The sequence below is a fragment of the Polistes dominula genome, unplaced genomic scaffold, assembly GCF_049000335.1.
Source record: "Polistes dominula isolate Pdom_NZ unplaced genomic scaffold, Pdom_raw_medaka contig_83, whole genome shotgun sequence".
NCBI lineage: Eukaryota > Metazoa > Arthropoda > Insecta > Hymenoptera > Vespidae > Polistes > Polistes dominula.
The window spans coordinates 2,609,848-2,636,442 of NW_028301032.1; the positions used below are offsets into that span (position 1 = coordinate 2,609,848).

A 26,595-nucleotide genomic window follows, 5' to 3' on the forward strand; every position below is an offset into this window, starting at 1 on the left:
TTTTTTAAGCAAATCAAACATATTTCTTAAGTCTATTTTGTATTTTTTAGTTTTTAGTTTTCAAATGACTCTTGATCATGAAAATTAATGAAAAATGATGAATTAAATTTGTAAAAACTTGAGGTCGCGTCAAAATAAAATAAACTAATTAAACTATCGAACATTTGAACAGTTTGACTCCAATTTATAGGAAAAAGAATTTTACTTTGAAAAATATTGCAAACAATATATTGCAACATTGAATAAAACAAACATATAACTGATCAATGATTTGTAATACTTGACTTATCAGAATTTTTTATTTTCTTACTGTAATGAACTCGATGACCTGTAGTGTATCAAAATATTGATATGATTCATGAAAAGCAAGCTAACGTCCTGTTAACTAAAACATACAATTTTATTGAACGAAAACATTTCTCTTTAGTTAAATCAATCGTTCCTAATGCATATTTTCTTCAGTAGTGGATGAAGTGGATGAAGTGGATGAACGAACGGTGTTGTGTATTTTAACAATAATATAAAACTTCTTTTCATTTTTACAAGATATTTCTAGTTAATTATGTGTATGTTAGGACTGTTCAAATTAGACCAGAAATATTTCTTATCGGCTAAATTAATCAATTTTGTAAAACATAATATTATACGTGATACCAGTGTAAGATTTTAATGATTTTCTAGCCAACTATCTATTATACGTACCAGGAGTATATAAATTAATAAAACAAATTCATTTTTAATTGTAGACTCTAAAAGGAAAAGTTATAGCAATAAGAAGAGAAGATCAATCAGTATGGGAAAGACGAGCACCATTGGCACCATCGAACGTACGGCGATTAGTCCGAGCAGGTGTAAAAGTGATAGTCCAACCTAGCAATAGAAGAGCATATCCAGTGCAAACTTATCAAGCAGCAGGTGCCTTAGTACAAGAAGATATCAGTTCAGCATCCGTCATTTTTGGTGTCAAACAAGTACCGGTTGATCATTTGATACCTAATAAAACTTATTGCTTCTTTTCGCATACAATAAAAGCGCAAGAAAACAATATGCCATTGTTGGATGCAATTTTGGAAAAAAATATACGCTTATTGGATTATGAAAAATTAACTGATCACAACGGACAAAGGGTAGTAGCATTTGGTAAATATGCTGGGGTTGCTGGTATGGTCAACATATTGCACGGATTAGGACTTAGGCTACTTGCGTTAGGTCACCATACACCATTTATGGTACTATTATTAACAAGTATTTGTTATTGTATTTATGTAATTTATTCTTTAACTGTAGCACTGTAATAATATAATATTTAATACTCTTGTTGATGAATTCAGCATATTGGACCAGCACACAACTATAGGGATTCAGCAATGGCAAGACAATCTATAAGAGATGCTGGATACGAAATTGCATTGGGTGCAATGCCGAAATCAATCGGACCTTTGACTTTTGTTTTTACGGGTAGTGGTAATGTAAGTCAAGGTGGACAAGAAGTATTTCAAGAACTTCCTCATGAATTTGTACCACCGGAAATGCTTAGAAAAGTTGCAGAACATGGAGGTAATTATTAACAGTTTACTATGTAACAATTCTAATTAGTTTTAATTTAGATGATATGTATATAAATAAATATATTTATTCAGATACCACGAAAATATATGCCTGTGAAGTTAGACGAAGGCATCATTTAGAAAGAAAAGAAGGTGGTGGTTTTGATTCGGATGAATACGTAAAACATCCCGAAAGATATATATCTACATTTAGTAAAAAAATAGCACCTTATACTTCGGTTATAATAAATGGTATTTATTGGGCAGTTGATTCGCCAAAATTATTGACCATACCTGATGCTAAATATTTGTTAAGACCTGCTAATACACCTTGGTTACCTATCAGTGTTGGTGCACCAGCTTTGCCTCATCGAATGTTAGCTATTTGTGATATATCAGCTGATCCCGGTGGCAGTATTGAGTAAGTCAATAAATATCATCATCAGAGTATATTATAAAAATGAAAAAGAACAAACTACGCGCATATTTTTCACTTCGTTATCAATGTTTTTACAGATTCATGAACGAGTGTACAACGATAGATACACCGTTTTGTCTTTATGATGCTGATCGTAATAAAGATACGAAATCGTTCAAAGGTCCAGGAGTTTTAGTATGTTCGATCGATAATATGCCAACGCAACTTCCCAAAGAATCAACAGACTTTTTTGGTAATCTTTTATATCCATACGCATTAGAAATCATCATGTCGGACGCTAAGAAACCATTAGAGGAACATAATTTCAGTCCAGTAGTCAATGACGCTATTATCGCTTCTAATGGAAAATTAACACCAAATTTCGAATATATTCAAGAACTCCGATTATTGAATAATCGAAGTAAACATAAAGCCGATAATGGAGATAAACAGAATAAAACGGTAATTTATTTATATTCTTTCATTTTAGAAAACAACAATTTTATCTTTTTCCTCATAAAAGATAGAGTTAAAAAATACTTTAGATAAGCAAACGTTTACATAATAAAAAAAGAAGAAGAAGAAGAAGAAGAAGAAGAAGAAGTAATATGAACATTATATAAATAGATTTGAATTTATTTTCTTGTAGGTTGTCATATTAGGTGCTGGACATGTTTCAGCACCAGTCGTTGAATATCTCCACAGGGATAGCAGTATTAAATTGGTGGTAGTATCCCAATTAAAAGATGAAGTTGATCTTTTAGCTAATAGATTTCCCGGTGTTGAACCCATATTTTTAAACGTGCTTGACAAACCAGACACTTTGGAAGATGTTATTGGATCGGCAGACGTTGTTGTATCATTATTACCCTATTCGTTGCATCATGTTATTGCTAAGGCTTGCATCGAGACTAAAACACATTTGGTCACTGCTAGTTATTTGAATGATAATGTTAAATGTCTTCACGATGAGTAAGTATTCATTTTCTTTTCTTCTTTGTTCTTATTTAAAAGAATTTTTTTTTTTTTTTTTAGGGCCGTTGCAGCAGGAGTTACTATTTTAAACGAAATAGGTCTGGATCCTGGTATAGATCATTTATTAGCATTGGAATGTTTCGATGATGTAAGACAAGCCGGTGGAAAAATAGAATCATTTGTTTCATGGTGCGGAGGTTTACCTGCACCTGAATGCTCTTGTAATCCTTTACGATACAAATTTAGTTGGTCACCTAGAGGTGCTTTGTTAAACACCTTGGCACCAGCTAAATATCATCGAGATGGTCAGGTATTGAATAAGTACTCTTATAATTGATAATTATCAATGAGAACGATTTGAAAAGTAACTCTGATAAATATTCATTTATACAGGAAGTAGAAATATCAGGTGGTGGTGATCTAATGTCAGCTGTACAACCTTTAGATTTTCTTCCTGGATTTGCATTGGAAGGATTCCCTAATCGAGACAGTACCATATATCGAGAACTTTATGGAATTCAAAATGCTAGTACTGTATTACGTGGAACTCTAAGATTCAAGGGATTTTCTGATACCATACAGGCATTGCAATATCTTGGACTTATCGATCCAAATCCTCATCCCATTCTTCATCCAAATGGGCCAGATATTACATGGGTATATACATCTATAGAAAATATATATATATTTTTTGTTTGTTTGTTATAGAAATAAACAAAATAAATATGAAATATTATTTCAGAGAGTATTGATATGCAATTTACTTGGATTGGCAAACGACAAGATATTTTTTGAGAATCTCAAACGAAAAATAGCTGAACGAGTGAATTCGGAGGAACGTGTACAAGCTATCGAAGATTTAGGATTATTAGAAGAAAATGTAGTTTTCAAATTGAATACGCCATTGGACACATTAACACATTATCTTTCGAAGAAACTTTTTTATGAGAAAAACGAACGTGATCTCGTTATACTAAGACACGATATTGGTATATTGTGGCCTGACAATAGAAGAGAAACTAAAGGAATTAATTTGGTATTGTATGGGGATGCAACTACGGGACATTCTGCCATGGCTCGTACGGTTGGATATCCTGCTGCCATTGCTGTTAAAATGATTCTAGATGGTACGTAATTATAATCGATTTATTTCTTTATTGTGTTTATAATGGAATGATATGATTTCAGGTGAAATTCAACAAAGAGGTATGGTATTACCATTCACACCTGACATTTATCGACCCATACTTCAACGTCTTAGAGCAGAAGGTGTCGAATCTTTTGAAACTTCCAAATGGTTGTAAACAAAATATTTCTTTGACAAAATTAATGACAATAAAATATTAACAAGAAAAAGAACAATAAAAGAGAGAAATATGAAATATCCAAAAAGACATAATAATTTGGGAGTTATTTTTATATAACGCCAAAGTACCTTTGATTTATTTTCACTTGGAGCATTGTTTAATCATTGACAAAAAGTGGAATTATTTCTGTTTTTAATTACAAACGAATTGCTCTTTATCTCTCTGGCAGCTAAAAATCTTACAATTAATGACTTAGCAATTGTTTTGTTTTTTTCTTCTTCTTCTCTTACAACATTACACAACATATATCTCATATCGGAGATTACGTATTATAAATACATTTAATTCGAGGGTGTTTAATATGTGTCTATGTGTATGTTTGTTTGTGTGTGTGTGTTTGTGTGTGTACGTGTGTGCTTTTATCTATCTAACCAACGAACATTTCTATTGAATCCTATAGTCAAACTTTTGTACGCGTAACAACAATGATTTTATCAGACAATGATATTTTTCTAATGTAATACAATGTTATGTTTATGTATTTAATTATATTCGATAATTATATTGTTAGATGCTATAACAAACGCGGATGATAAAATATAGAACAAAGAAGAATTTTGAAACAGTATAAAACAACAAAAGATAGACAAATTTCTTTCCAACAAACGCAACGCAACGCAACGCAACACAGTGTTTTCATTTTATCTACAAAATATTTTCTTCACAACTCTCTCTATCTCTCACTTTTGTCCATTCATTATAATCTTTGTTTGTTTAACATTCTCGTTTAATCATTGGAAATATTTTACATAAAATTGGCAGTATGAGACGGTGAATATGCATTTTAGAGTTACGACCTGCATAAAGAATGATTAAAAATGAGATTATGGTATCTCATCGATGATAATAAATTATACGATATTGATTTAACTATTTTTTTTCTTTTTTCTTATTTTTCTATTTTTTTTGTAATTTTTTTTACCATAAAAACATATCCCACACTTTATCATCTCTTTCCTTCTCTTTTTTTTCTCTCTCTCTCTTTTTCAACAATTATTTTTATATTGTTATGAATTATTGTTATGAATATATTAACGCATTATTTAACAATCAACTATTGCGAATGGCAAATAGCAAATGTCTTTCTAAGATTATTATTATTATTATTACCAGTATTAAAATTGAGCTAATATTATTATAATATATTATACTTATGTTTTGTTGTTGTTAATTTAATGTAATTATTCATTAATTTATTCCCTATGGGAGAGCTCCCTAAAACAATCGTCACTTACCAACCCAACGATATTATTAAAAGCATTTATAAACTATTACATAACTATTAAAAACTTTCTTCCTAGAAGAAAGATTAAATAGTGATTGACTTATGTATAGTTAGAAAAAAGCTTTTTTTCCTATTAACGATTGTATTTCATGAGCTTCTTTCTTTTTCTTTTTTTCTTTTCTTTTCTTTTCTTTTTTATTATTATTATTATTCTCGTCACACACATATGTTGTTTTATATATTTTTCTTCCCTTACGACAAGAGATTATCACTTTTATTTAATTGATCAGTATTTTATTTTCAATATTTTCAAGCAAATACTTTTGTTAAATAAATAATTAATAAAAAAATGTTTAAAATACTGACCTAATAAATAACAGCTCACACGATCTCACACGATCATGAACGAGGTATCCTAAAGTATTATTATTATTATTATTATTATTAACTTTTTCTTTAATATAATTAGTAATATATAATCCATAATCGTAACGCGGCTAATTAATTATATATATAAGTACAGTTATTATAATAAATATTTTTTAAAGCCTCAATTAATTTTTTTGTTTTAACGGACAAATGTTAAATCTAAATTTCATCCTAAATATCTAAAGAGATTAGAATGCGAATCGATTAATTTTCTCTTTTGTCGATTGTTATTGATCATCATCATTATTATTATATAAACTACAACGACATATCTTCTTCTTTTTCTTGTACTAATTAATTTATAATCTTTTTTTACTTTTTTTAAAATTTTCTTTTTCATTACTCATGCTAAAAACGTGACTAAACGCATGCTCACTTTTGTTTTCCTAATGATTTTTAAGATAGACAGATATCTATATCGTTCACAGTTGTTATACACGAATAATAACACGTATGAAAAAATGAAATGTTTAAATAAATCATTATTAGATCAAGCGTTATGTTGTTTTTTTTTTTTTTTCAATTAATAAACGTGAGAGAGGCTTCTTTACAAAGGATAATTACATGGAGTATTATATGAATATGTATGTCATTTGAAATCATTTCGATACGACTGTGTGTAATATGTGTATATATTAATTGATTATATATTTGCATAACTTTTTTTTATGTATGCCTTTTATTTATTTAATTATTTTTTTTTTTGTTCAACCATAAAAGAACACAGTCGATGGAACTTTCGTATGATTTTACTTTATTTTATATTGATTTAATTTCTTATTTATCTTTTTTTGTTTTGTTTTTTTTTTCTGTTTTTGTTTACTTAGTGCTTTTCCGAGAATATGAGATTTGCAAATAATAAGAAAAACATTATAAAAAATATATTGTGCAGTGACCGTAGAAGACACCGCATCAACAACAAGGACCATATTTCTTTAGCCGTAGTAGATCATTCTTATACATGCCGTATTTTGTATTCATTAATATTATTATTAATATTATTATTTGTGTTTAGAGTTTCTTCTTTTTTTTTCTTTTTTTCTTAACTTCCAATAATATTACAATGAAAAATTTGACAATTAATATTTTGAGAATAATAGTGAGAGTTATTATCACATTTAATAATTGAATTCTTGTCTTATGTTTTTCTTCTTCTCATCCTTAATTCATTGACTTATTATAATGCGGATTCTTTTTTTAATTCATAAATCTTGACACGCTCACCTGTTAGTAAGTTCTTAAGAAGCATGACGATCATTATTTTCTCATCTTTCACTTATACCCAAACAAAATTATTGCATTTTTCAATCAGTTCATTCAAAATGACACAACAATATATAAACGTATAATAACAATAATTAACATTTTTATTTTATAACATTTTGTAGTTTCATTCATTTAGTATTTGTATTGTATTTTAAGCAGCATTCATCAAAGTATAGAACTTTTCTTTATATATCACTGATTAGTATGTAGTATGTATGTGTATGTAAGTGAGTTTGAAATTATACATTTGTTTGTTTGTTTAAATACACATACATCTTGAAAAGTTTGAATTTTTTTCCTGAATTAAAAATGCGTGCAATAACAAATATTTGTCAATATTGTTTGTAATTGTTCAAAATTAGATCAATTTCATAATCACTGGCATTATCATCATATTTACCATCATGTCGCTTTACTTTTTTTTCTTTTTTTTTTCTTTTTTTTTTTTGTTTATATAGTACCACATCTTATATATATATATAGATATATTTGGTAATTGATTTGTGTCTTTTTAAAGTGCAAATATAAAAAATTGGTATTTTTGTAAAACTTAAAAATAATATAGCCAATTGGCATTGAAAAGTATAATAATTACGGCCCGGAATTATTTTCAATTATTTTGATTTCAGAATTATCTCGAATATATTTTGTACTTTTGGACAGTACACATATTTTCTTATTAATGATTATTTTGTTCTTGTTCTTTTGTAATACTTGATTGCAGAGACACGAATAAGGTGGGTAGTGTATTTGATGTGATTAATAATGTAATGTTATTTTTGAAATATATATAATATATATATATAATATGTAATTCCTCATTATGTATGTAAGCTCGATACGCTGGCATAAAAATGTGCTACTTTCGATGCTGTGTGTTGTTTTATTTTTCTCGTTGTCCATAGTAACGCACGTTGTTAGTAGTATATTATAGTTTAATAGCATCGCACGTTTTATCTTGATCCCCGTTAAGACACTACGGCAAAAAACGCTTAGAGATCGATACGGAGTTTAAATAAAAACAAACAAACAAACAAACTATTGACGCCATTGATTTTAGTAGTAATATGAATTATTTCTTTCTTTTCTTATTTCAAATAGATGCTTATTTTGCCAATAAATTATAAATGGTGATGAGAAAAGGCATCGTTGTGATGACAACTGTCTTATGTAAAGTATAAATAAGACATAGGTTTTTTTTTCTTTTTTGAAGAAGTTTTTTGAAGTTTTTTGAAGTTTTTCAATGAATCCATGCACACATTATACGAAACAAATTCAAGTTTTAAGAAAAATTGTAAGTAAATCAATTTTTTATAACTTATAAATGAATGTGAAATAATATATATAATTATTTAATATATTTATATATAAATGGAATTTATGATTCAGCTTATTCTTGTGTAAACACATTTTTTTCCCTTTTATATACACAATTGTAATAATTCTCATCTTTATAAATTGCAATATTGCATTATTGGACAGTCTTAGCGAATGAATGATTTTTAAATAGACACGTGAGAATAAAATACATTTGTGAAATAATTAGATCAAAGAATTTTCTAATTTCAATCTAATTGTCAATTGATGACGTATTATTTCACAAATGTATATTTATAAAAGTATGAATCCAGTGGCAGTACTAGCGATACAAACATTTCCATCAGAATCCGTAGGATGTGTAGTATGTATATGAGTCTGTGTGTGTGTGTGTGTGTGTGTGTTATTTTTTGTTACATTGAAAATAATTATGCAATTATTAAATACACTAATTAAAATCGTATGCTACATGTTATGTTTATAGATAAAAAAAACATTGCAGACAAAATTTAACTATACGTATGAAATAGGTGATTAAACGATTGATCACTAATTTCATTCTATGGATTAACTTTAACACGTTATTTGTTTCTTTCCATTTTTACGTATTACAATTCTAATTACAATAACTTGGTGTTTAGTCTCGACATCGATTTTTTTTTTTTTTTTTTTTTTGATAATCAATGCTCTTTCATTAATTAATTTGATAATTTTATTTATTTATTTATTTATTTATATTTCTTGCCTTCTCACTCTGTGCGATTTTTTTTATTTAATTCATTTTATCGTTATAATTATTATTATTATTATTATTATTAGTAGCACAAGCTTGAAAATATTCATTTTTGACTTTACTAAATAGGTACATTTATTTATTTCTTTATTTTTGTTTGTTCATAATCTGTCCCGAACAAAAATTAACAACAACCCTCATAGGAATTTTTTATCTTTCTTTCTTTCTTTTGTTTTTGTTTTTTTTTTATTTATTTTTGTTGTAACTTTTTATTTTAGTTTAGATAAGGATATGTGCAGTCGTAATACAATCACATAGATTATCTAATCCGATAAATAGAATAATCTTAAAATCGAATTTTATCTATGGATCACATTAATACAAAAAATACAAATAAAAATATCAAAACTAACGAATTAATTAATCTATTGATTTATTTACTTTGTTTTTTTTTTTTATGAATGAAACGTATTTAAAAAGAAGAAAAATTAAAAGAAACGTCTCTATTGCTATATTTCTTCTTATCGAAAAGCATTAATCAATATTTTCTACGATTGTTTTATGATTTTTATTAATTTATGGATTTTAAAAAGTAAATACTATATGATTTCTATATACGGAAATGTTACTAAGATTATATTCTATACTTACTTCTTCTTTAGTTTTTCTAAGATCGATATTTGGAAGATTTTTGATATAATTCTAATAATCTAATTCTCATTAGAGAGTTGCGTGTACCACATACACCGCCGAGTGTCTCTACGATTGTTTCTTTTCATTTATAATGTTTCTGATTTTTCTTTTTCACATTTAAGCAGTACATTGTCAATTTTTACTTTGTTATTTCTTTCTTCTGTTGATTTATTTATAATAATAATACTTAAGAGAGATTCTCATGAGATTGGAACATGAATTGCTTTGATGGCGATTTGGCACCTTTTTTTCTTTCATTTTATTCCTATTTATTACTATTAATATTATTATTATTATTATTATTATTATTATTACGTTTCTTTTCGTAGGAATATTTTTTAATAAATTATTCAACAATGTTTATTTCTTACTCTCACTCATCAGTTCTTTTTCATTCATTTTTCTGCGTCTTTTTTTCTGAATGAAACGCTTTGTTAATAAATAATTAACAAAACGATTTACCTTACGAATCTATTTATCTAGTTTTTCAAAGTTCCTTTTTTCTTCTTCTTCTATTTAATATATCCTAGTATTTTCTTCAATCACACTCGTGTGTTCTTCTTACTTGCTTACTTCGTTCGAGTTATTTCTCATTTTTTGCAAGTTTAGTCTCTTACCTCCTTTTTTCTTTTTTCCTTTTTTCCTTTTTTTCTTTGTCTTTTTCTTGTTATTTGTTTATTAACGTTTCGTCAAACGTGTATTTGATTATATTTCATTGCACTGGAGGCAGTTGCAGTTGTTGTTAAGTCGTCTGAAAAAAGAAAGAATGAAAAAAAGAAAGATTTGAGCAATATAATTAATAGCATAATTATTTCAAGATTGTCGTACCCCTTTAACAAAACAGAGGAGCTTCAGGTTGATTCCACCAATGAGCTGCCAAAAGTAAATAAAGTTCTTGATCCTGTACAGTATATCCTGGTGGTGGTTGCGAGGGTAAAGGCGGAGGTATCGGTGGTAACAAGGAATAAGAAGGTGGTGGTGGTGATGGCGACAGAGATTGCGAAAATGTTGTTGAAAGCGGTGTTGGCGGTGTTGAAAGCGGTGTTGTAGGCGGTGTTGCTTGTGTCGTTTGTGCTATTGCATTTCTTCCAGAGACATTGTCCTCCGACTTTTCCTCCGACTTTTCCTCCGACTTTTCCTCATCTGCCGGAGATCAAAGCGCACTGTCGAATATTGCTAATGACTTGGTGATCACGTCATCCTAAAAACAAACCGTAACAAACGAAAAGATAATATTTCTAAAATTAACCTGAACAAAAATCAATGTCATCATTTGTGTAATACCTTTAGACAACTCTCGATGAATTCCTCGATAGTTATAACGCCATCCTGATTAAGATCTAATTTCTTGAAAACCCTATCCAATTGTTCCCTAGCTTTTCTCTCTTCTTCAGCATGATGTCTTCTACCCATTAGTTCGTGTACTGCCGTAACCATTTCCCCTAATTCGCCTCTTGTGATGCAACCATCCCCATTGATGTCGTACAATTTGAAGGTCCATCTTAATTTTTCATAAATACTACCACGCAAAAGGGTCGACAGGGTTACCAAAAGATCCTAAGGAAATATTATTAACGTTTATTTAAGTGAAGAGGGAAGGATGGATATTTACTACTTCATCGTTTTTTCAATTACCCTGAAGCTGATGGCACCGTTACAGTTAACGTCGAAAGCCTTGAATACGTAGTGAGCGTAGAGGCTGGAGTCTGCAATTCGCATGAGGGGTCGCCATTAACTAATTTACGCAAAAATCGTATCTCATATATAATTGGAACTCACTGCCATGTGGGAAGAATTTTGCGTATATATCCTTGAAGGAGTCCTCGTGAACCAAGCCTTCCGGGCATTCCTGAAAGTAAACGAACAAAATAAACGACAGTACCAAAAAACAACCTTTTATTATACTCTCTCTCTCTCTGTGTGAGTGTTTGTTTGTTTGTTTGTGTAGGTCTACTCAATTTATTAATCTACTCTAGGACCCTTCTAACACTAACTCTACTATCCTTATTTACTTTTCCAATGTAGGTAAAAAAAAAGGTAGCAGCTTCTTTTGATATCTTCAAAAATATCGCTCATAAATTAAGCGATCCGTACAACGGAACTTTCTCGTTAGGCTAATTGGTGACACGAAAGTCTCTCTCATCTAAACGAGTTTTCCTCTACTTCGTCATTACGATTTGCCCCCACTGCTACAAATTTTATATATATAAAAGTAAGTATACTCCTAGTAATTTTGCTACTTCATTTTTTATTTTTTTTTTTTTTTTTTACACAGACACACAAAATTCAAAATAAATAATAATTTTGTTTAGGTGAGAAATATATTTGAAGAAGACTAGAAAAATGAGAATACCGCATACAATTAGTAAAAATATTTTCAAAGCTTACAAGTAATTAATCTAATTAGCACAATTTGTTATTTTTCATAAGTTTATAGATTATATCATTTTATGTAGATGTTCGACGGAAAGCACTTTATTGCCATACGAACAAAGAAGAAATATACGTTCGGAAGATTTCAAATGGGACAAAGGCATTGTACCAGAATTAAAAATACTTGCACTTAATGTTATAGCATCGACATGGAAAAATAGACCTATACTCGATGAATTACCAAGTTGTATGGATAGAATTTTTCTTTTAGAAACATTGCCTACCAATCTTCCCTTTGAATTAACTATTAGCAACATTTCTGACGAACATTATTGGGAACGTGCTGCTAAAGACAGGTTGTTAATCATTTTTCTTCTTTTTCTTTTCTAAGAGAAATTAATTGCAAGTCGAAAATGTAGAACAATCAAATCATCATCAAATTATTCATATTCTCATATTTATTCATATTACTAGATGGTCATACAATAATCCAATTGATCATGGCAAATCATGGAGAAGATTATACTGCGAACGTCACTTGGCCGAGTATCTGGAAAATTTCGAAGCAAGTTACTTTGAATCGCAGAAAGATGAATGTATAAAACTTGTTAAACTTGTTAGCGAGCACGTGCGTATCTTGAAATTGCGTGCTTTAAAACCTACCAAGTGAGTGCAACACGAAAGAAGGTGCCAACGAATAATATGTATATATATATATATATATATATATATCTTTTTGACTGAACAACTTTTCATCCTCTCTCACATTTACACAATATTTCTCAAGATTATTAATAGAGAAACTTGTTCTCGGGCTCTTGGCTAAAATCGTCTCAACGTTTGCACTTGAAGCTAAAGACGAACTTACATATTCCAATTATTACAAATCATTCCACTTTACGTAGTATTTTTAGAAGATGAAGAGTCACAATTCTCATTTTTATCAATATAAAATATAATAATAATTAATGATATATTTACAGTATATTTCAATAAATTAGAAACAATGTTATATAGTTTGGATGGAGCTTTTTTTGAGAAATATCATTTTTAGAAAAGCTTCGACAACATTATCGATCGATGGTCCAGATTCGAACGATGACGATGATGTAGTTGAACATATTCCCATGTCGATAATCTTACCACAATTACCACACCTAACTGAAATGTCCTTGAACATAGGCATGATATATCTGGACGATGGTTTCGAATGGAGAGATTTTCAGTAAGTATAATAATAGTTAATTAGAGAGAGAGAGAGAGAGAGAGAGATTCACGAAAATAACATTTAACAACAATCTTAATGAATTCATTAAAATATATTTGAATTTTGAAGATTTTCAGTGCAAGATTGTTCGAATCTTGGCGAAGGATTGAAAGCTTGCAGTAATCTACGAAAATTCAGTTTGACGAGAAGTAATTTAGATCGTGTCAGGGTTGCTACTATTCTTCAGAAACTAATTCGAAATAAAAATGTTAATGTCAAATTATTATAACAATTAAATAACATTCTGTAAGTGCATCTGAGAACATGATAATTGACATAAAAAGGATGATTTAATTCCATATCAAGTTCTTTCATGTATTTACGGAATTGCAAAATGCACTAATTTGTTTGACAACTATATTGATTTTTTTTGTTTTTTTTTTTGTTTTTTTTTTTTTAAATAGATTAAAGAATTGGATTTCTCTCATTGCAAGTTAGGTGACTCGGGTGCACAAGCAGTGGCTGAATTTTTATCATTACACGGACAACTGCAAGTTCTTCATTTGGCCAATAACAATATCGGTGAAAACGGTGTATCCGGTATAGTTTACTCGTTATTGAAAAAAAATGAAACGAGTTTGAGGCACCTTAATTTAAGATTGAATCCTTTGGGCGATGCCGGTGGTTCTCACATTTGTGCACGTAAGTAAACAATAAATATAATATACAAAAAAAAAAACAAAAAGGTGAGAAGACGATAATTAATTTCAAGCACAAATTTGCTGCAAGAGTCCATTTGAAAGTTTGACACTTGGAAAATATTGTAGACATTGCATATGCGTTTATATGACATAATAAGAATGATGTTTATGTTCGTTTGAAGTGCTGTTGAGAAACAACCACGTAGAGATTCTAAATGTCAGCAGTTGCGAATTGAGCTCAGACATTGGAGAAGCAATAGCCGAGATATTCGAGTCTACGGATATAAATGTCACTTCGTTGGAGATTGATCTGTCAAACAACAATTTTGGTCCAATAGGTGAATCGAAGATTTTCTATTAGAACATTTGATTGACTTGACATTTTTATTCAAATACATTAATCACATTATAGATACATTATTAATTGTGTCATCTAAATATATTTATTTCAACTATTTCTTTTTAATAAACGTCACTCATTTCTTTCTTTACAGTTGGCAAAATGTTTGAAAAAGTTATTCAAACGAATAAGAACATTTTCAAATTAGATACACGAATGTGCAATTTTACAAAGGAATCCGAATACTCCATATGGAAAAGTATACTTAGGTCAGTGTTAATATTACGTTTGAAAATCCTACTCTTCCAATGTTATTTTTCTTTTTCAAATATATATACGTTGATTAAAAATTAATTATCAATCAAATTGGTCATGTGAATAAGTAAATTCCTCCCATTTCTTCATTCAAACAAATTTGAGTAAAAGTATAATAGCACATTAGTTAGTTTCAAAGATAAATTTTGTTTAAGCGACACGAGGAAATGGAAGTTGAGCGTTTTTTTTCTTTTTCTTCTTTTTCTTCTTTTTCTTCTGTTTTTCGTCGACGTCGACGTCGACGTCGACGAAGCTCAACGTCGTTTCTTCTTGCAATATTCATGAATATCGATCCTCTTTCTCTCTCTCTCTCTCTGTTGAATTCGTTGGCATCGGAACGCGTGGATCTAATCGAGCACGAGCTGGGGAATCAACCAAACGAAAATAGAACAAAATTTACACGAACGACTAGTAAAAGGAAAACAACAATTCATTTTGCTGTTAAAACAAAAAAGAAAAAAAAAGAAAAAAAAGAAATAGGATTGATCGGTAGGCTCTAAATGCGTTATAATAAATTGAGCCAATAATAACTGTGTTGTTTTCCTGAAAAAAAAAAAGAAAGTTCTTATCTCGTGGCATATTTTTGGCTAAAGGCCAAATTTGAAGAAGAAGAATTTATTATCTTTGGAATATTTTCTTCTTCGAGATTTCAACAAAAGAAAGTCAAAGACCTTTATTTTTCGATGATTCAACAAAAATAAAACTATCTATGCATAGTATAATGTTATGTGGTGTATATTTTCTACAGGAGGAACAAAAAAAAAGAGGAAAAGATAGAGCATCGTTGAGTATTTCGCAAAGAGGTACCACCCTACGCTCGTTATCACCTTCGAAATACTTGCAAGAAGAGAAAGGAAAAGAAAAAGAGGACATCGTTTTAGCTGAAGGTAATAATCAATCGATCAGATTGTAGCTTTCATTTTTAATCATACATTATATTTTCTCTCTCTCTCTCTATATATATATATTATATATAGATGAAACTGCAACCATAAAGACGATATTACCTCCTCGAATCTACAGTGAACCTATCTTTGAAGAAAACTAATCAATGATGATACCGACTACTTCCTATTATAAATACGAATAAATACGAATATATATATGTATATAAATGTTAGACGAAGTACTGTGCACGCGATCACGTCAAATTAAATTCCACTATAGAAGAATAGCAAATTACCCAGGTGTATGAAGCGAGATACGATAAATCTGTAAAGTTCGCTGATCAAGATGACCTTTTCCTACTGATTTCGATCGACATTAGACAATTAACGATAACGATTTAACGATAAACTACAAATACTTCAATATATATTTATATATATATAACTTTAATGCGAAGTAGTAACCCGTACGTAAATTTTGTGAATTGCATTAAAATTCAAACCCTTCTTCAATATATCTCGATTCTAACATAAATGGAGAGAGTTAGGCTAGTTTCAAAATAAACGGCTCATATATACTCATATATTCTTCCTTATTTAAATATATGTTCAAATAGATATATATATAAGGTAAAAGGAAAGGTATATGAAAAGTATATGCCGTAATCGATAACTCTACGAATTTCCATGTATCGACCATCCCCATCACCATCACCATCACCACTAGCACTAGCACTAGCACTAGCACTAGCACTAGCACTACCAACTCGAGCTGCAAATATAAATTCGTAGTACAACGTGCCCTTATTTCTTGTGCCCATTCTTAAGATATTCTCAAAAGCGTGCACGTAATAGCAGCACGTAATAGCAGCACGTAATAGCACGTAAACCCATAGCTTACTTAGATTTTCGATGCGTGACACATAAATATTAAGATTAGTGCAAAAATAATGACTATTTTTAAGTTATTTATTGTAATACACACATTTCACAAGTATTATATTGCTTTTCAAATATCATCTTACTGTGGAATTAAAAGAACAACCAAAAAATAATTGATTTGTTCAGAAACCTATTGAATTTATTATTTACCTACTTAAATAATAGCTCGATGACGAAATAATGAATTTAATTAATTAATTAAACCCAATCTGCAATATTATCAAATATACATTTTATGAAGAAATGTTTTCTTGTATAATTAAATGAAATAAGTAAGACAAATGTAATGGTAAATAAAAGCTTATTTTTAAGATACTCTTTGTAATGAAATACCAAGGGGACTTAGTAATTGATAATTAACCCTTTCATTATTGAACGAAAAACCGTGGGGAAAAGTGTGGCACACACGTTGCGTTGCTTTTTGGGGCTAGCCTTTGCTTTTTTTCCCGCATTTACAAAATATATATTTTCTTTTTTAATAAGAATATAAAAAAACTTTTAATCCCATTATTCTGTTGTACGTACCTTGCTTGGGGTCTACTTCCGTTACTTGATATTTATTTACAACGATGAATAAAAATAACCATATTATGGCAAAGAATAATTAAAACAACACAAAAACAGAGAGAAAAAGAGAGAAGAATTTCGTTTCGCGAAACGAAACGATATGCAATAATATTCCATTGCTAATGGTTGGAATATAAAAACCAGAAGTAAATTCGGTGTGAACGTAAATGTGTGTACTAAAATAAAAATATCTCGTTACGATGTTGAAAGAAATTACAAAGAAAATGACTACAGAAAACTATTTAAAAAAGAGTAAAATGTAAAATTGGAACGTAGCCCATCTCATCACCACCCCACGTATTTACGTATTATTTGAGAAATTCTTCGTCTTAAGAAAAATAATAGAAAAGATGAAAAACGAAAAGTATAAAAATCGATATCTTTTAACAAATGTACAACATTTGAAATGCATCTCTTTTCTTTTTTCCAAGTAATTGTAATACTTACTGTGGTGTGTTCAAACGTTCACAGATTTTCTATTATAAAGGAGGTAACTATTGTAGTATATGTAAAGTACTTTTTGTATTACTTACACATACACATAAACGCACGCACGCGCGTGCGCGTGCACACACACACACCACACACACTATTTATGTATATATATATAAATGTTATCGTCGGGTTAACGAACGTTCGATCGATGTGTGGATATGTGCAACGGGAAAAGATAGGTGAAAGAGAGAAGGATAAGTGGGAGATGCAATCAGGTGAGGGGTTGGGGTGGGTACGAGGGGGTGGTTGAAAGTATGAGTAGATGATAAGAGGGAGGATCAAAAGAAGCAATCGTTGCCGGAGTTGAAAGACGCGCTTTGACTTTTTACGTGAAAAAAAAAAAAGAAAAAAAAAAGAAAAAAAAGAAAAAAACCTACAGCTCTGCCTTGCCTTTCCTTTCCTTTCTTCTATCCAACCGTCCTCTTTTCTTTTCTTTTTTTTTTCTTCTTTGTTTTCTACTTTCTTTTTTTATTTACAACACCACCACCACCACCACCACCACCACCACCACTAACCCTTATTCACTCTTTTATATGGCATATTCATATTTTCTTCCCATTATTTTCTCTATTTTTAAATCGTTTTCTATTATACTAGTCTATTCACGAATTATTCTGCTTAGAAATGAATGTGTTTTGTTTCATTTGTAATATATAATAATAATAATAAGATTGTGTATTATAATAATGTAACTTTTTACATGCGAGGAAAAGAAAATAATACTAAAGCTAAGAAAATACTTGGGAAAATAATTGAGGAAAATTATATTAGAGTACTCTCTCTCTCTCTCTCTTTGCTTTGGAGTGGTTAGTCAAAAAGTATTCATTCGTAGGGAAAGAAAGAAAGAAAGAAACAAAGAAAAAAAGGAATATAAATTTGAAAGAAGTAATGTTCATTTGAAATTGTATACTGGCCAAATAAATATCAAACTAATATTGAGAAATAAAATAAGAAAAAATGACGTTGAAGTGTGCAGCTTGAAGAAGGGGTTAGAAGTTCAAAGTAGTAGAGAAAAGGGAAATAGTGAAAAGAATTATTATAGAAGAGTTGAGGGGTTAGTTGTGATGAGGAAAGAAGGGTTAGAAGAATGTAAGAGAAGAGATAATCAGAAGAAGTGAGAAAACTTATGTACCTGCTTGAAGCCTCGATACATAACACGAATCTCTTGCCTCGAGAACTTGGTCTGTCTGAGTAGTTCCTCGAGGGCTACCGGTCTTGTGGTTTGTTGTCTCGCCCTCGTACTCTCGAACTCGAAAAGAGCCTCTTCCGGTCCCGGCGAGTCCGGTGGTGTCGCCATGACCTTTCTTTTTATTTTATTTCTATTGTTTTTTTTTTGTTTTTTTTTTTCTATATATCGCTTCCCTTGTTCTATCCTTTTCTTTTTTTCTTTATAAATTATGTTATATCATAATTTGATGATTATTCGTCTTTTTGATCGCCATCGAAGAAGACAACAAATCGTTCGAGTATACGAGTTTTATTGTTTCTTTGCTTTTCTAATTGTTGTTAAATTTGTAATGTTAGTATTTCATATAGTATTCCTCCCTCTTTCGTGTGTGGCATCTTTAATTATTCCCTCGTATCGATCTCTTCATTGCGGTTGACCTCCGTGATGACCTCTGAAAGATTGATTCTCATCGATGCTCGTAATATGGCGTTAATATCTTTTCGAAAAAAAAAAAGGGAAAAAAAAGGAAAAAAAAAAAGTTGGAAAAAAAGGGAAAAAAAGAATTAAAAATCTATAATGCATATAGAACTTATGATCGATCGTATAAAAGCAAGCGTGTGTAAGAATGTTCCTTAAAGTATGTATATATACACACACATCATACACACATAGTTATCTATTTCTTTCTATATGGCATGACCCTAATATCTGTGTATACACACGAGGAGAATGAAGAAAGCACGGGGAAAGAGAAAGATGAAAGAAAACATGGTCGAGCCTTAATCCTGACCGCGGACAAATAAAAATGCGAAGGGAGAAATAGTTGGTGAACCGTAAATAACACGGGTGCCAATAAATTCTATTCGTTTGCTCTCTTATTTTCTCTCATATGTTTTTCTTTCTTTCTTTTTATGTATACCGTCGTCATACTACGCAAATCTAAATAAAATATAAATTGGTATAATCTGTTAATCGATTTATCACAAACTGGAATCGACACTAATGTAATCAAAAAAAAAAAAAAAAAAAAAAAAAAAAAAAACGTACGATTCTATTTTTAACAAATCTTTTAAATTACATAGGAAAACATTTTTCAAAATGTAACCTTACAAATAAAATATCATTACGACGAGCTTTAAATGTGTCACGTTCAAACACTAATTTGACTATCGCAATATTATTCCGTAACAAAACATATTTTTAAATATAATAATTATTTTACTTTGATTTTTTTTGTCAAACGATTTCATTGACATTTTATTTGTTTTCTTTGTCTTTGTTATTTTTAGTCGTTTAATTGCCTGTTTTATTAAAAAAAATGACAAATAAATTGTGAACACGGGAAATATGGAGAGAACACAAGGATTACACGTGCGTTATGCGTTCATTGAGCGATCATCGGAGTTCATGGCCGAAACATTTATGACTGTAAAAGACGCCTCGAGTCACGCTGCCTATATGTGTGTGTGTGTGCGTGCGTCGTGTGTATATATATATATATATATTATTTATAAATATATACAAAAGTAAAACATATTTTAAGCTTAATACCGAAAAATGGTGGTGTCGAATCGTTAATCAATTGACGTCATACAAAAATAATAACAAAATATTAATTAGATGATAATTTAGAAAATTTGTAAATCTGATAAAAGACTACAATTCTAATGATTCAAATTATTATTATTATTAATATGATATAAAAAAAAATAAGGAATATAATAAAGAAATAAAAATAAATGTAAAATTATTTGAAGTAATTGAATGCCATGATAATATAACAGAATGGAATTTAACGAACCACGTACCTGCGCAAAGATAGATGGAATTTCTCTCTTGACTCCTCTTCACACTCTCGCCCTCTCTTCTTCTATCTTGTAATATATATTACACTTCCTTTCACGATAAAGACTACTATCTTCTAAATTATTAATTGCAGAAGAAGAATCGATCTTCTCTTCCCTTCGACATTGTTACCATCATCTTGTTTTTTATCACTATAATTCTCAATTTGATAACAATTCACAAATCACTTTTCTCTCTCTCTCTCTCTCTCTCTCTCTCTCTCTCTCTCTCTCTTTCTATTTCTACTTCTATTTTTATGTCTATTTCTATTACACTTTATCACTGTATACTAAAAGAGAGGAGCTATGAACGATCAAATTTATTCAAGTTCATTCAATAATAGTAATAATAAGAATAATAATGATAATAATTAAAAAACATGATTAATAAAGAATAAACAAAGGATCAAATTCTTCTTATTCCTCTTCTTCTTTTACTTCCTTCTTCTTTCTTCTTTACTATAAATCGATTCGTCACATACGATTGAGAATATGTATCGCGTTAGTTTGAATGGGGAAAAAAAAATGTTCACTAATTTTCACAACCACTCTTTTTTCGAATTGAATTCTATCGAATTGATCAAAGAGACAGGAGAGAAAGAAGATTATTAAACGACGTGTCGAGGATGTCGAAAGGAAGAAAAAAAAAAAAAAGAATCTCCTTCGAATTAAAAGGAGAATATAATTAAAAATACACACCAACCAATCGACTACGCGGCCGGCGGTACACTGACTGCCCGGGTAGAGCGCGCCGTACGACGTTTCCCCCCCCCACCGCGCGTCTCACTCATTACGCTGAATCGACCAATCAACGTTGCCGCTTCGTTTCGCCGCTTACTTCACGCTTAAATCGAACCCTTAACTCGATAACCAATCGCTATCGAATCTCATTCCTCGTTCTAACGTTTTATTTTGTATCGTTGATTATACAGAAAAGCCTGAATGATAAATAAGTGAAAATTGTTTAATTTATTTCCAATTTTAATCGAAATCAAAGTATTCTTCGATTATTTTAAGCTAATTTCATGTATGAAACATATATTTCTTTTCTTTTCTTTTCTTTTCTTTTCAATATAAAGTATGAATTTAACAGCTTATTATTATATACATATATATATATATAGATATATAGATAAATAGATATATTTATAACACATTGCTATGATATATACGATAGAGTAAAGTAAAAGTGATTAGTATAATGAATATAGATGAACGTAAACTAATTATAAATAATGATTTATATATTATGTTAGTAAGAAACTACGTTATATTACATGCAGGAACATGTATTTATTCGTTTCTATTTTCGTAGCGCATATAACAATAGAAGACATTCTTTTATTTGTAGGAAAGAAAAAATGGATTTGCAATTGTTAAAAAGTAAATTTCGTGGATCGATGTTAGGTGTTTTGATGGGTGATTGTCTTGGCGCTCCTTATGAAAATGAAGAACTTTTATCGAAAGGTTCTAAACTTGTCTTGGAAAAATCTTTTAACAAGTTAGAAAGTCCTGTCAAATTTAAAGGTTAGCAAATTCCATTGAATCCAAATTGAATAATTGAAGTTTGACATAAGTTTGATATATATATATATATTGTTTTTTATTCAGCACCTGTCATGCAGTATACAGATGACTCGGCTATGACAAAATGTGTAGCTGAATCGTTAATTGAAAAAAAGGATATAGACCTGATTGATTTGGCGAAAAGATTTGTTAAATGCTATTATCTGGAACCGTTTCGTGGTTACGGACCAGGTGTTATAACCGTTTTTCATAAATTACGTGGTAATAAATTTCAAGACGTTTTACATCCTGCAAAGGAACAATTCAACGGCCAAGGTTCTTGGGGTAACGGTGGTGCAATGCGTATAGCACCAGTTTCATTATTTTCTTTTCAAAATTATGACAAACTCCTAGATCTAACTAGGAGAGCGACAGAGATTACGCATACTCATAAAACTGGCATAGACGGTGCTATTTTACAGGTATTTCTCATGATGAAATGAAAGAAATAAATCAATCTTGCAATCAGATCTCTGCAAGAATCTAACTACTCATTTGATCATTTGATCTTTTAGGCACTTGCTATTCAACAATGTCTCGGTTTGAATCCAAAAGATGGATTGAATGTATCTCATTTTCTTAAAGAGCTTATTGACAAAATGGATAAAATAGAGGAAGACGAGGAAGGGTAAGTTGTTGCTGTTGTAGAAATAGAATGCGAATTGTAGAATTGTAGAATTGTAGAATGAAACGATTATCCGCAACATCACACACAATGTATGACGTTTCATACATTTCTTCTTATAGTTTAGATTTAGATGAACCACAACCTTATAAATTGAAATTAGAAACGATGCAAGATTTCATTACCTCAGAAAAAGATTTAAATGATGATCTAGTCATTCGATTATTTGGTAATAGTATCGCTGCTCTTCATTCTGTACCTACAGCAATATTTTGTTTCTTAAGAGCTCAACAGCCCATTAAAGACATAGAAACCGACAATCCACTTAGAAGGGCTATACAGTATGCCGTAAGTTAATATTATTCTATAATTACAACACACACACACACACACACACACACGCACACACAACTTACATATGATTAATTTGAATTATATATACATGGGTGAGATGATACATTTTTCAGATTACATTAGGCGGAGACACGGATACTATTGGTAGCATGACAGGTGCTTTGGCAGGTGCTTTTTATGGTGAAGATTATTTTAATTCCAATCTTATGGAACATTGTGAAGCATCAAAGGAATTTGCACATCTTGGTGAAAAACTACTTGATGCAACATTAAACCAATAAATCAAATGTATAATATACATCTGTATATAGGTAATGTTTGTTGTTCAAGAATTGTTTCATTTCTTTGATATTTGTAATATTCAATGTATATAAGATTGTCTTATTGAATAAAAAATGTTGTCTAAACAACGGAGAAAATATTGAAGAAAGATTTGTAGTTCGCCTCTTTGTCGTATGAGCGCTCTACTTTCGCGGTTCGCCTCATCGAAATATATGTAACAAAGTATAAAACGTTTCGTTGTTTTCTTCACAGATTAAACTTAAGGACGTTGACAGACAACATATTATTTATATAAAGAAAAGTTTGAATATAAATCAAATTTCATCATATTTGTTCAGTGATTTTACATGAGAATTGTATGTATAAATTCTCAACACGTTTACACAGTTAAACGAACATATACTATGTTCAAAAAAGTAAATATTATTTACTGTACTATTATAATTAATTGTTAAATCAAATTGTTGGTTATTACTGAAATAAATCCCCATGGACTTGGAAACTCGTCGAAAAAATTCCGAAAAGGGGTAATTTCTTAGGATATATTATTGAATTGTTAATGATTCATTGTAACATAACCTTAAAAACAAGATATTCACATTAATATTTAGTTTCTCATCGTAGATTTAATATTAATTAGATATTTATTTGTACTATCTAGTTTTGATACTGACGATGATTCGGAATATGCTTTGATACAACGTATCAAAATGGAACCCGAAGCAATATTATCCCAAGATGATGATTTAATGGCACAATTTCAACAGGATAATTCTGATTTGGAAGTTGAACCAAGTTTTTCTTTAGAAGGTAGTATCAATAGCGACGATTATGATGGTATATTGATGCAACACATGGATATCAGAGAACCTTTATCCAAATTGAGAAATCTTTTGGAACAAAGGTTAGGAGGAGATCTTACGGATTATGATTTTTGGTTGCAAGATGCACAAATGGTAAACAAATCAGTAAACAGTAAATTATATTACATTATATTACATTATTTGTTCCTTTAGAGTTTCTTTTTCTTTTTTCATTTGATGATAAATATGGTGTTGTAAAGAAAACAAGAAAAAGTGTTAATTGTGTTAAATATTATTTACAGCTTGAATGTCACAAAAATTTGGTTGATCAATGCGTACAAGGTGAAGGTCTTGTTCAAGTTAACGTTCAAATCAAAACTGTACAAAAGCGTATTAATATTGTAGATGTTTTAAAACCTGCTGAAGATTACATCGAACTTGCTGAGAATAACAGTTAAGTACAAATGTTAACTTTGAATCCAAGTATTTGAGAAATAATTGGAATATTTCGATTGCAGCTGGGGCATCTTATAATGAAGAAAAACAAAATGTCATGAAATGGATGGTAGATCCATTGTATAAAAAAGAACAGGAACGCCTGAAGATACCAAATGATCCTGTTGATTGGTCGATAGCACACGTTAAGCATTGGCTTCAATGGGCGGTCAGACAATTCAATTTAGTTTCCTTGCGTTTAGCCGATTGGAATATAACCGGTGAACAATTGTGTAATCTCACCCTTCAAGATTTTCAAACTAAAGTACCACTTGATCCTGGTGATGTATTTTGGACACATTTGGAATTATTAAAAAAATGTAAATTTGTCGGTAAGTCAATTAGGGGTAGCAAGAAGATATATATTTAGTTTGAATATTTTCTTTAAACAAACATCTACATGTGAACAACATGTTAATATATATTTTTGTTTCCTTTTTCTTTCAATAGCTATTATACAAAAAGATACTCCATCATCGGCAAATGAAAGTAATGCGAGCAACAAAACAATGAAAGTACGTAGTCAAAAGAGTCCTAAAACAACAAGGCCAAATAATATTATTAATCAACAAACAAGAATAGTCCACGTACCATTGGAAAACATTGATTCGACACCAATTACGATAGCAACATCATCAAGTCGTTCTGTTAATAGCGGACAAATACAATTATGGCAATTTTTATTGGAATTATTGACAGATCGTGAACACAAAAGTTCTATACAATGGGTTGGAACGGAAGGAGAATTTAAATTAACCCAACCGGAAACTGTTGCACAGTTATGGGGTGCGCGTAAAAATAAACCGTCTATGAATTATGAAAAATTAAGTCGAGCCTTACGTTATTATTATGATGGTGATATGATATCTAAAGTTCATGGAAAAAGATTCGTTTATAAATTCGTTTGCGATTTGAAACAATTATTAGGTTATTCTGCTGCCGAATTAAGTAAATTAGTCGAAGAAGGTAAACGTTATTATGATTAGATTTTTCTATAATACATTTACGTATTTTAATTATTACGACGGAGTTGTGTCTTTTTTTTTTTTCTTTTATAATGTCAAGTAATTATTCATCATTTGTCATAATTGTACTTGGGTATATATTCAATTAACATATCTACCCAAAGTATACTGTCTGTCAAAGTAATCGAGTAAATAAACAATAACTTTTTCTCTTTTTTATCCTTTTTAACCATATTTTCAACAACTTATCAAATGTAATATAATGTAAAATGTATCAGCAAGAAAAAATATTCACAACGAAAGACTTTTTAATAATGTAAATGATAATATCGAAATACTATATGATGGATGGATGGATGGATGGTATGCCTAATTTATATTATTATTATTATTATTATTATTAGACTATCACAATTACTGGATCATAAATATATGTATATAAAATACATAAATACACAAATATAATGTATTTTGATATTCGACAAAATATCAAGATTTATTGTTAAGAAATAAACTAACTGTTATATATTTTCTTGCTTAAATTAATCATATTATCTATGAAATGTTATTTTATATTATACACGCATAGTTACTTACTTTCTTCATTATTTTACACGTATTCATATAAAACAAGTATTTTTACTAATATTTCAACATTTAACTGGGGATGATACAATTACATAATAGAAAATTACA

At 29.8% G+C, this 26,595-nt stretch overlaps 5 protein-coding genes and 1 long non-coding RNA gene across 11 annotated transcripts; 4 read left to right on the forward strand and 2 right to left on the reverse strand.

Annotated features, from left to right (window-relative positions):
- Positions 1-116: 116 nt before the first annotated feature.
- LKRSDH (lysine ketoglutarate reductase/saccharopine dehydrogenase) lies at positions 117-8,266 on the forward strand. Its single transcript, XM_015331961.2, has 10 exons — positions 117-658; positions 747-1,229; positions 1,332-1,557; positions 1,641-1,968; positions 2,064-2,427; positions 2,615-2,937; positions 3,001-3,250; positions 3,334-3,597; positions 3,683-4,067; positions 4,129-8,266. Exons 1-10 carry the CDS (start codon positions 563-565, stop codon positions 4,242-4,244), a joined length of 2,835 nt encoding a protein of 944 aa, XP_015187447.2. The 5' UTR covers positions 117-562; the 3' UTR covers positions 4,245-8,266.
- Positions 6,459-21,535, reverse strand: LOC107072194 (A-type potassium channel modulatory protein KCNIP1). The gene is made up of 7 exons (XM_015331932.2): positions 20,774-21,535; positions 18,930-19,416; positions 11,750-11,819; positions 11,606-11,676; positions 11,255-11,527; positions 10,799-11,171; positions 6,459-10,721 (listed from the first exon to the last, which is right to left on the reverse strand). The coding sequence occupies exons 2-6, from the start codon at positions 19,092-19,094 to the stop codon at positions 11,124-11,126; spliced, it is 627 nt and encodes a 208-aa protein (XP_015187418.1). The 5' UTR covers positions 19,095-19,416; positions 20,774-21,535; the 3' UTR covers positions 6,459-10,721; positions 10,799-11,123.
- LOC107072193 (dynein regulatory complex subunit 5) lies at positions 11,850-18,426 on the forward strand. 3 transcript variants are annotated; one of them, XM_015331930.2, is made up of 10 exons: positions 11,850-12,360; positions 12,427-12,699; positions 12,818-13,009; positions 13,398-13,568; positions 13,680-13,818; positions 14,015-14,252; positions 14,434-14,589; positions 14,746-14,860; positions 15,655-15,793; positions 15,884-18,426. In XM_015331930.2, exons 1-9 carry the CDS (start codon positions 12,314-12,316, stop codon positions 15,692-15,694), a joined length of 1,371 nt encoding a protein of 456 aa, XP_015187416.2. In that variant the 5' UTR covers positions 11,850-12,313; the 3' UTR covers positions 15,695-15,793; positions 15,884-18,426. The 3 variants fall into 3 exon arrangements, with proteins under 3 accessions (XP_015187416.2, XP_089030533.1, XP_089030535.1); XM_089174407.1 differs by lacking the exons at positions 15,655-15,793; positions 15,884-18,426 and having other exon boundaries at positions 11,850-12,182; positions 12,283-12,360; positions 14,746-15,466; XM_089174409.1 differs by lacking the exons at positions 15,655-15,793; positions 15,884-18,426 and having other exon boundaries at positions 11,853-12,182; positions 14,746-15,466.
- On the reverse strand, positions 12,784-13,354 carry LOC149031905 (uncharacterized). Its single transcript, XR_016177192.1, has 2 exons — positions 13,007-13,354; positions 12,784-12,893 (listed from the first exon to the last, which is right to left on the reverse strand). It is a non-coding gene; the product is annotated as an uncharacterized LOC149031905 (long non-coding RNA).
- Positions 21,536-21,682: 147 nt separating the features above from the next.
- LOC107072196 (ADP-ribosylhydrolase ARH3) lies at positions 21,683-23,786 on the forward strand. Of its 3 annotated transcripts, none has more exons than XM_015331938.2 (6): positions 21,683-21,836; positions 22,161-22,336; positions 22,421-22,797; positions 22,891-23,003; positions 23,123-23,348; positions 23,468-23,786. In XM_015331938.2, coding segments are annotated over exons 1-6 (1,062 nt in total). In that variant the 5' UTR covers positions 21,683-21,834; the 3' UTR covers positions 23,636-23,786. The 3 variants fall into 3 exon arrangements, with proteins under 3 accessions (XP_015187424.1, XP_015187422.2, XP_015187423.1); XM_015331936.2 differs by having other exon boundaries at positions 21,782-21,805; XM_015331937.2 differs by lacking the exon at positions 21,683-21,836 and adding an exon at positions 21,908-22,060.
- A 132-nt stretch (positions 23,787-23,918) lies between these two features.
- Ets97D (DNA-binding protein Ets97D) lies at positions 23,919-26,427 on the forward strand. 2 transcript variants are annotated; one of them, XM_015331934.2, is made up of 5 exons: positions 23,919-24,163; positions 24,298-24,592; positions 24,742-24,892; positions 24,958-25,266; positions 25,385-26,427. In XM_015331934.2, exons 1-5 carry the CDS (start codon positions 24,126-24,128, stop codon positions 25,918-25,920), a joined length of 1,329 nt encoding a protein of 442 aa, XP_015187420.1. In that variant the 5' UTR covers positions 23,919-24,125; the 3' UTR covers positions 25,921-26,427. The 2 variants fall into 2 exon arrangements, with proteins under 2 accessions (XP_015187420.1, XP_015187421.1); XM_015331935.2 differs by having other exon boundaries at positions 23,919-24,052.
- Positions 26,428-26,595: the final 168 nt, after the last annotated feature.

Bases quoted from the DNA above. Each gene is read 5' to 3' on its own strand.
- LKRSDH (XM_015331961.2), top strand. From the start codon at position 563: ATGTGTATGTTAGGACTGTTCAAATTAGACCAGAAATATTTCTTATCG. The intron at 1,969-2,063 runs GTAAGTCAATAA...ATGTTTTTACAG, and splicing joins GATCCCGGTGGCAGTATTGA to ATTCATGAACGAGTGTACAA. The intron at 3,598-3,682 runs GTATATACATCT...ATATTATTTCAG, and splicing joins ATGGGCCAGATATTACATGG to AGAGTATTGATATGCAATTT.
- LOC107072193 (XM_089174407.1), top strand. From the start codon at position 12,314: ATGAGAATACCGCATACAATTAGTAAAAATATTTTCAAAGCTTACAA. The intron at 13,819-14,014 runs GTTAATGTCAAA...TTTTTTAAATAG, and splicing joins AACTAATTCGAAATAAAAAT to ATTAAAGAATTGGATTTCTC. The intron at 14,590-14,745 runs GTGAATCGAAGA...CTTTCTTTACAG, and splicing joins CAACAATTTTGGTCCAATAG to TTGGCAAAATGTTTGAAAAA.
- LOC107072194 (XM_015331932.2), bottom strand. From the start codon at position 19,094: ATGGCGACACCACCGGACTCGCCGGGACCGGAAGAGGCTCTTTTCGAG. The intron at 11,820-18,929 runs GTACATAAGTTT...GTTTACTTTCAG, and splicing joins TGTATCGAGGCTTCAAGCAG to GAATGCCCGGAAGGCTTGGT. The intron at 11,677-11,749 runs GTGAGTTCCAAT...TGCGAATTGCAG, and splicing joins AAAATTCTTCCCACATGGCA to ACTCCAGCCTCTACGCTCAC.
- LOC107072196 (XM_015331937.2), top strand. From the start codon at position 22,011: ATGAATATAGATGAACGTAAACTAATTATAAATAATGATTTATATATT. The intron at 23,004-23,122 runs GTAAGTTGTTGC...TTCTTCTTATAG, and splicing joins ATAGAGGAAGACGAGGAAGG to TTTAGATTTAGATGAACCAC. The intron at 23,349-23,467 runs GTAAGTTAATAT...TACATTTTTCAG, and splicing joins GAAGGGCTATACAGTATGCC to ATTACATTAGGCGGAGACAC.
- Ets97D (XM_015331934.2), top strand. From the start codon at position 24,126: ATGGACTTGGAAACTCGTCGAAAAAATTCCGAAAAGGG. The intron at 24,893-24,957 runs GTTAAGTACAAA...TTTCGATTGCAG, and splicing joins CGAACTTGCTGAGAATAACA to CTGGGGCATCTTATAATGAA. The intron at 25,267-25,384 runs GTAAGTCAATTA...TTCTTTCAATAG, and splicing joins AAAAAAATGTAAATTTGTCG to CTATTATACAAAAAGATACT.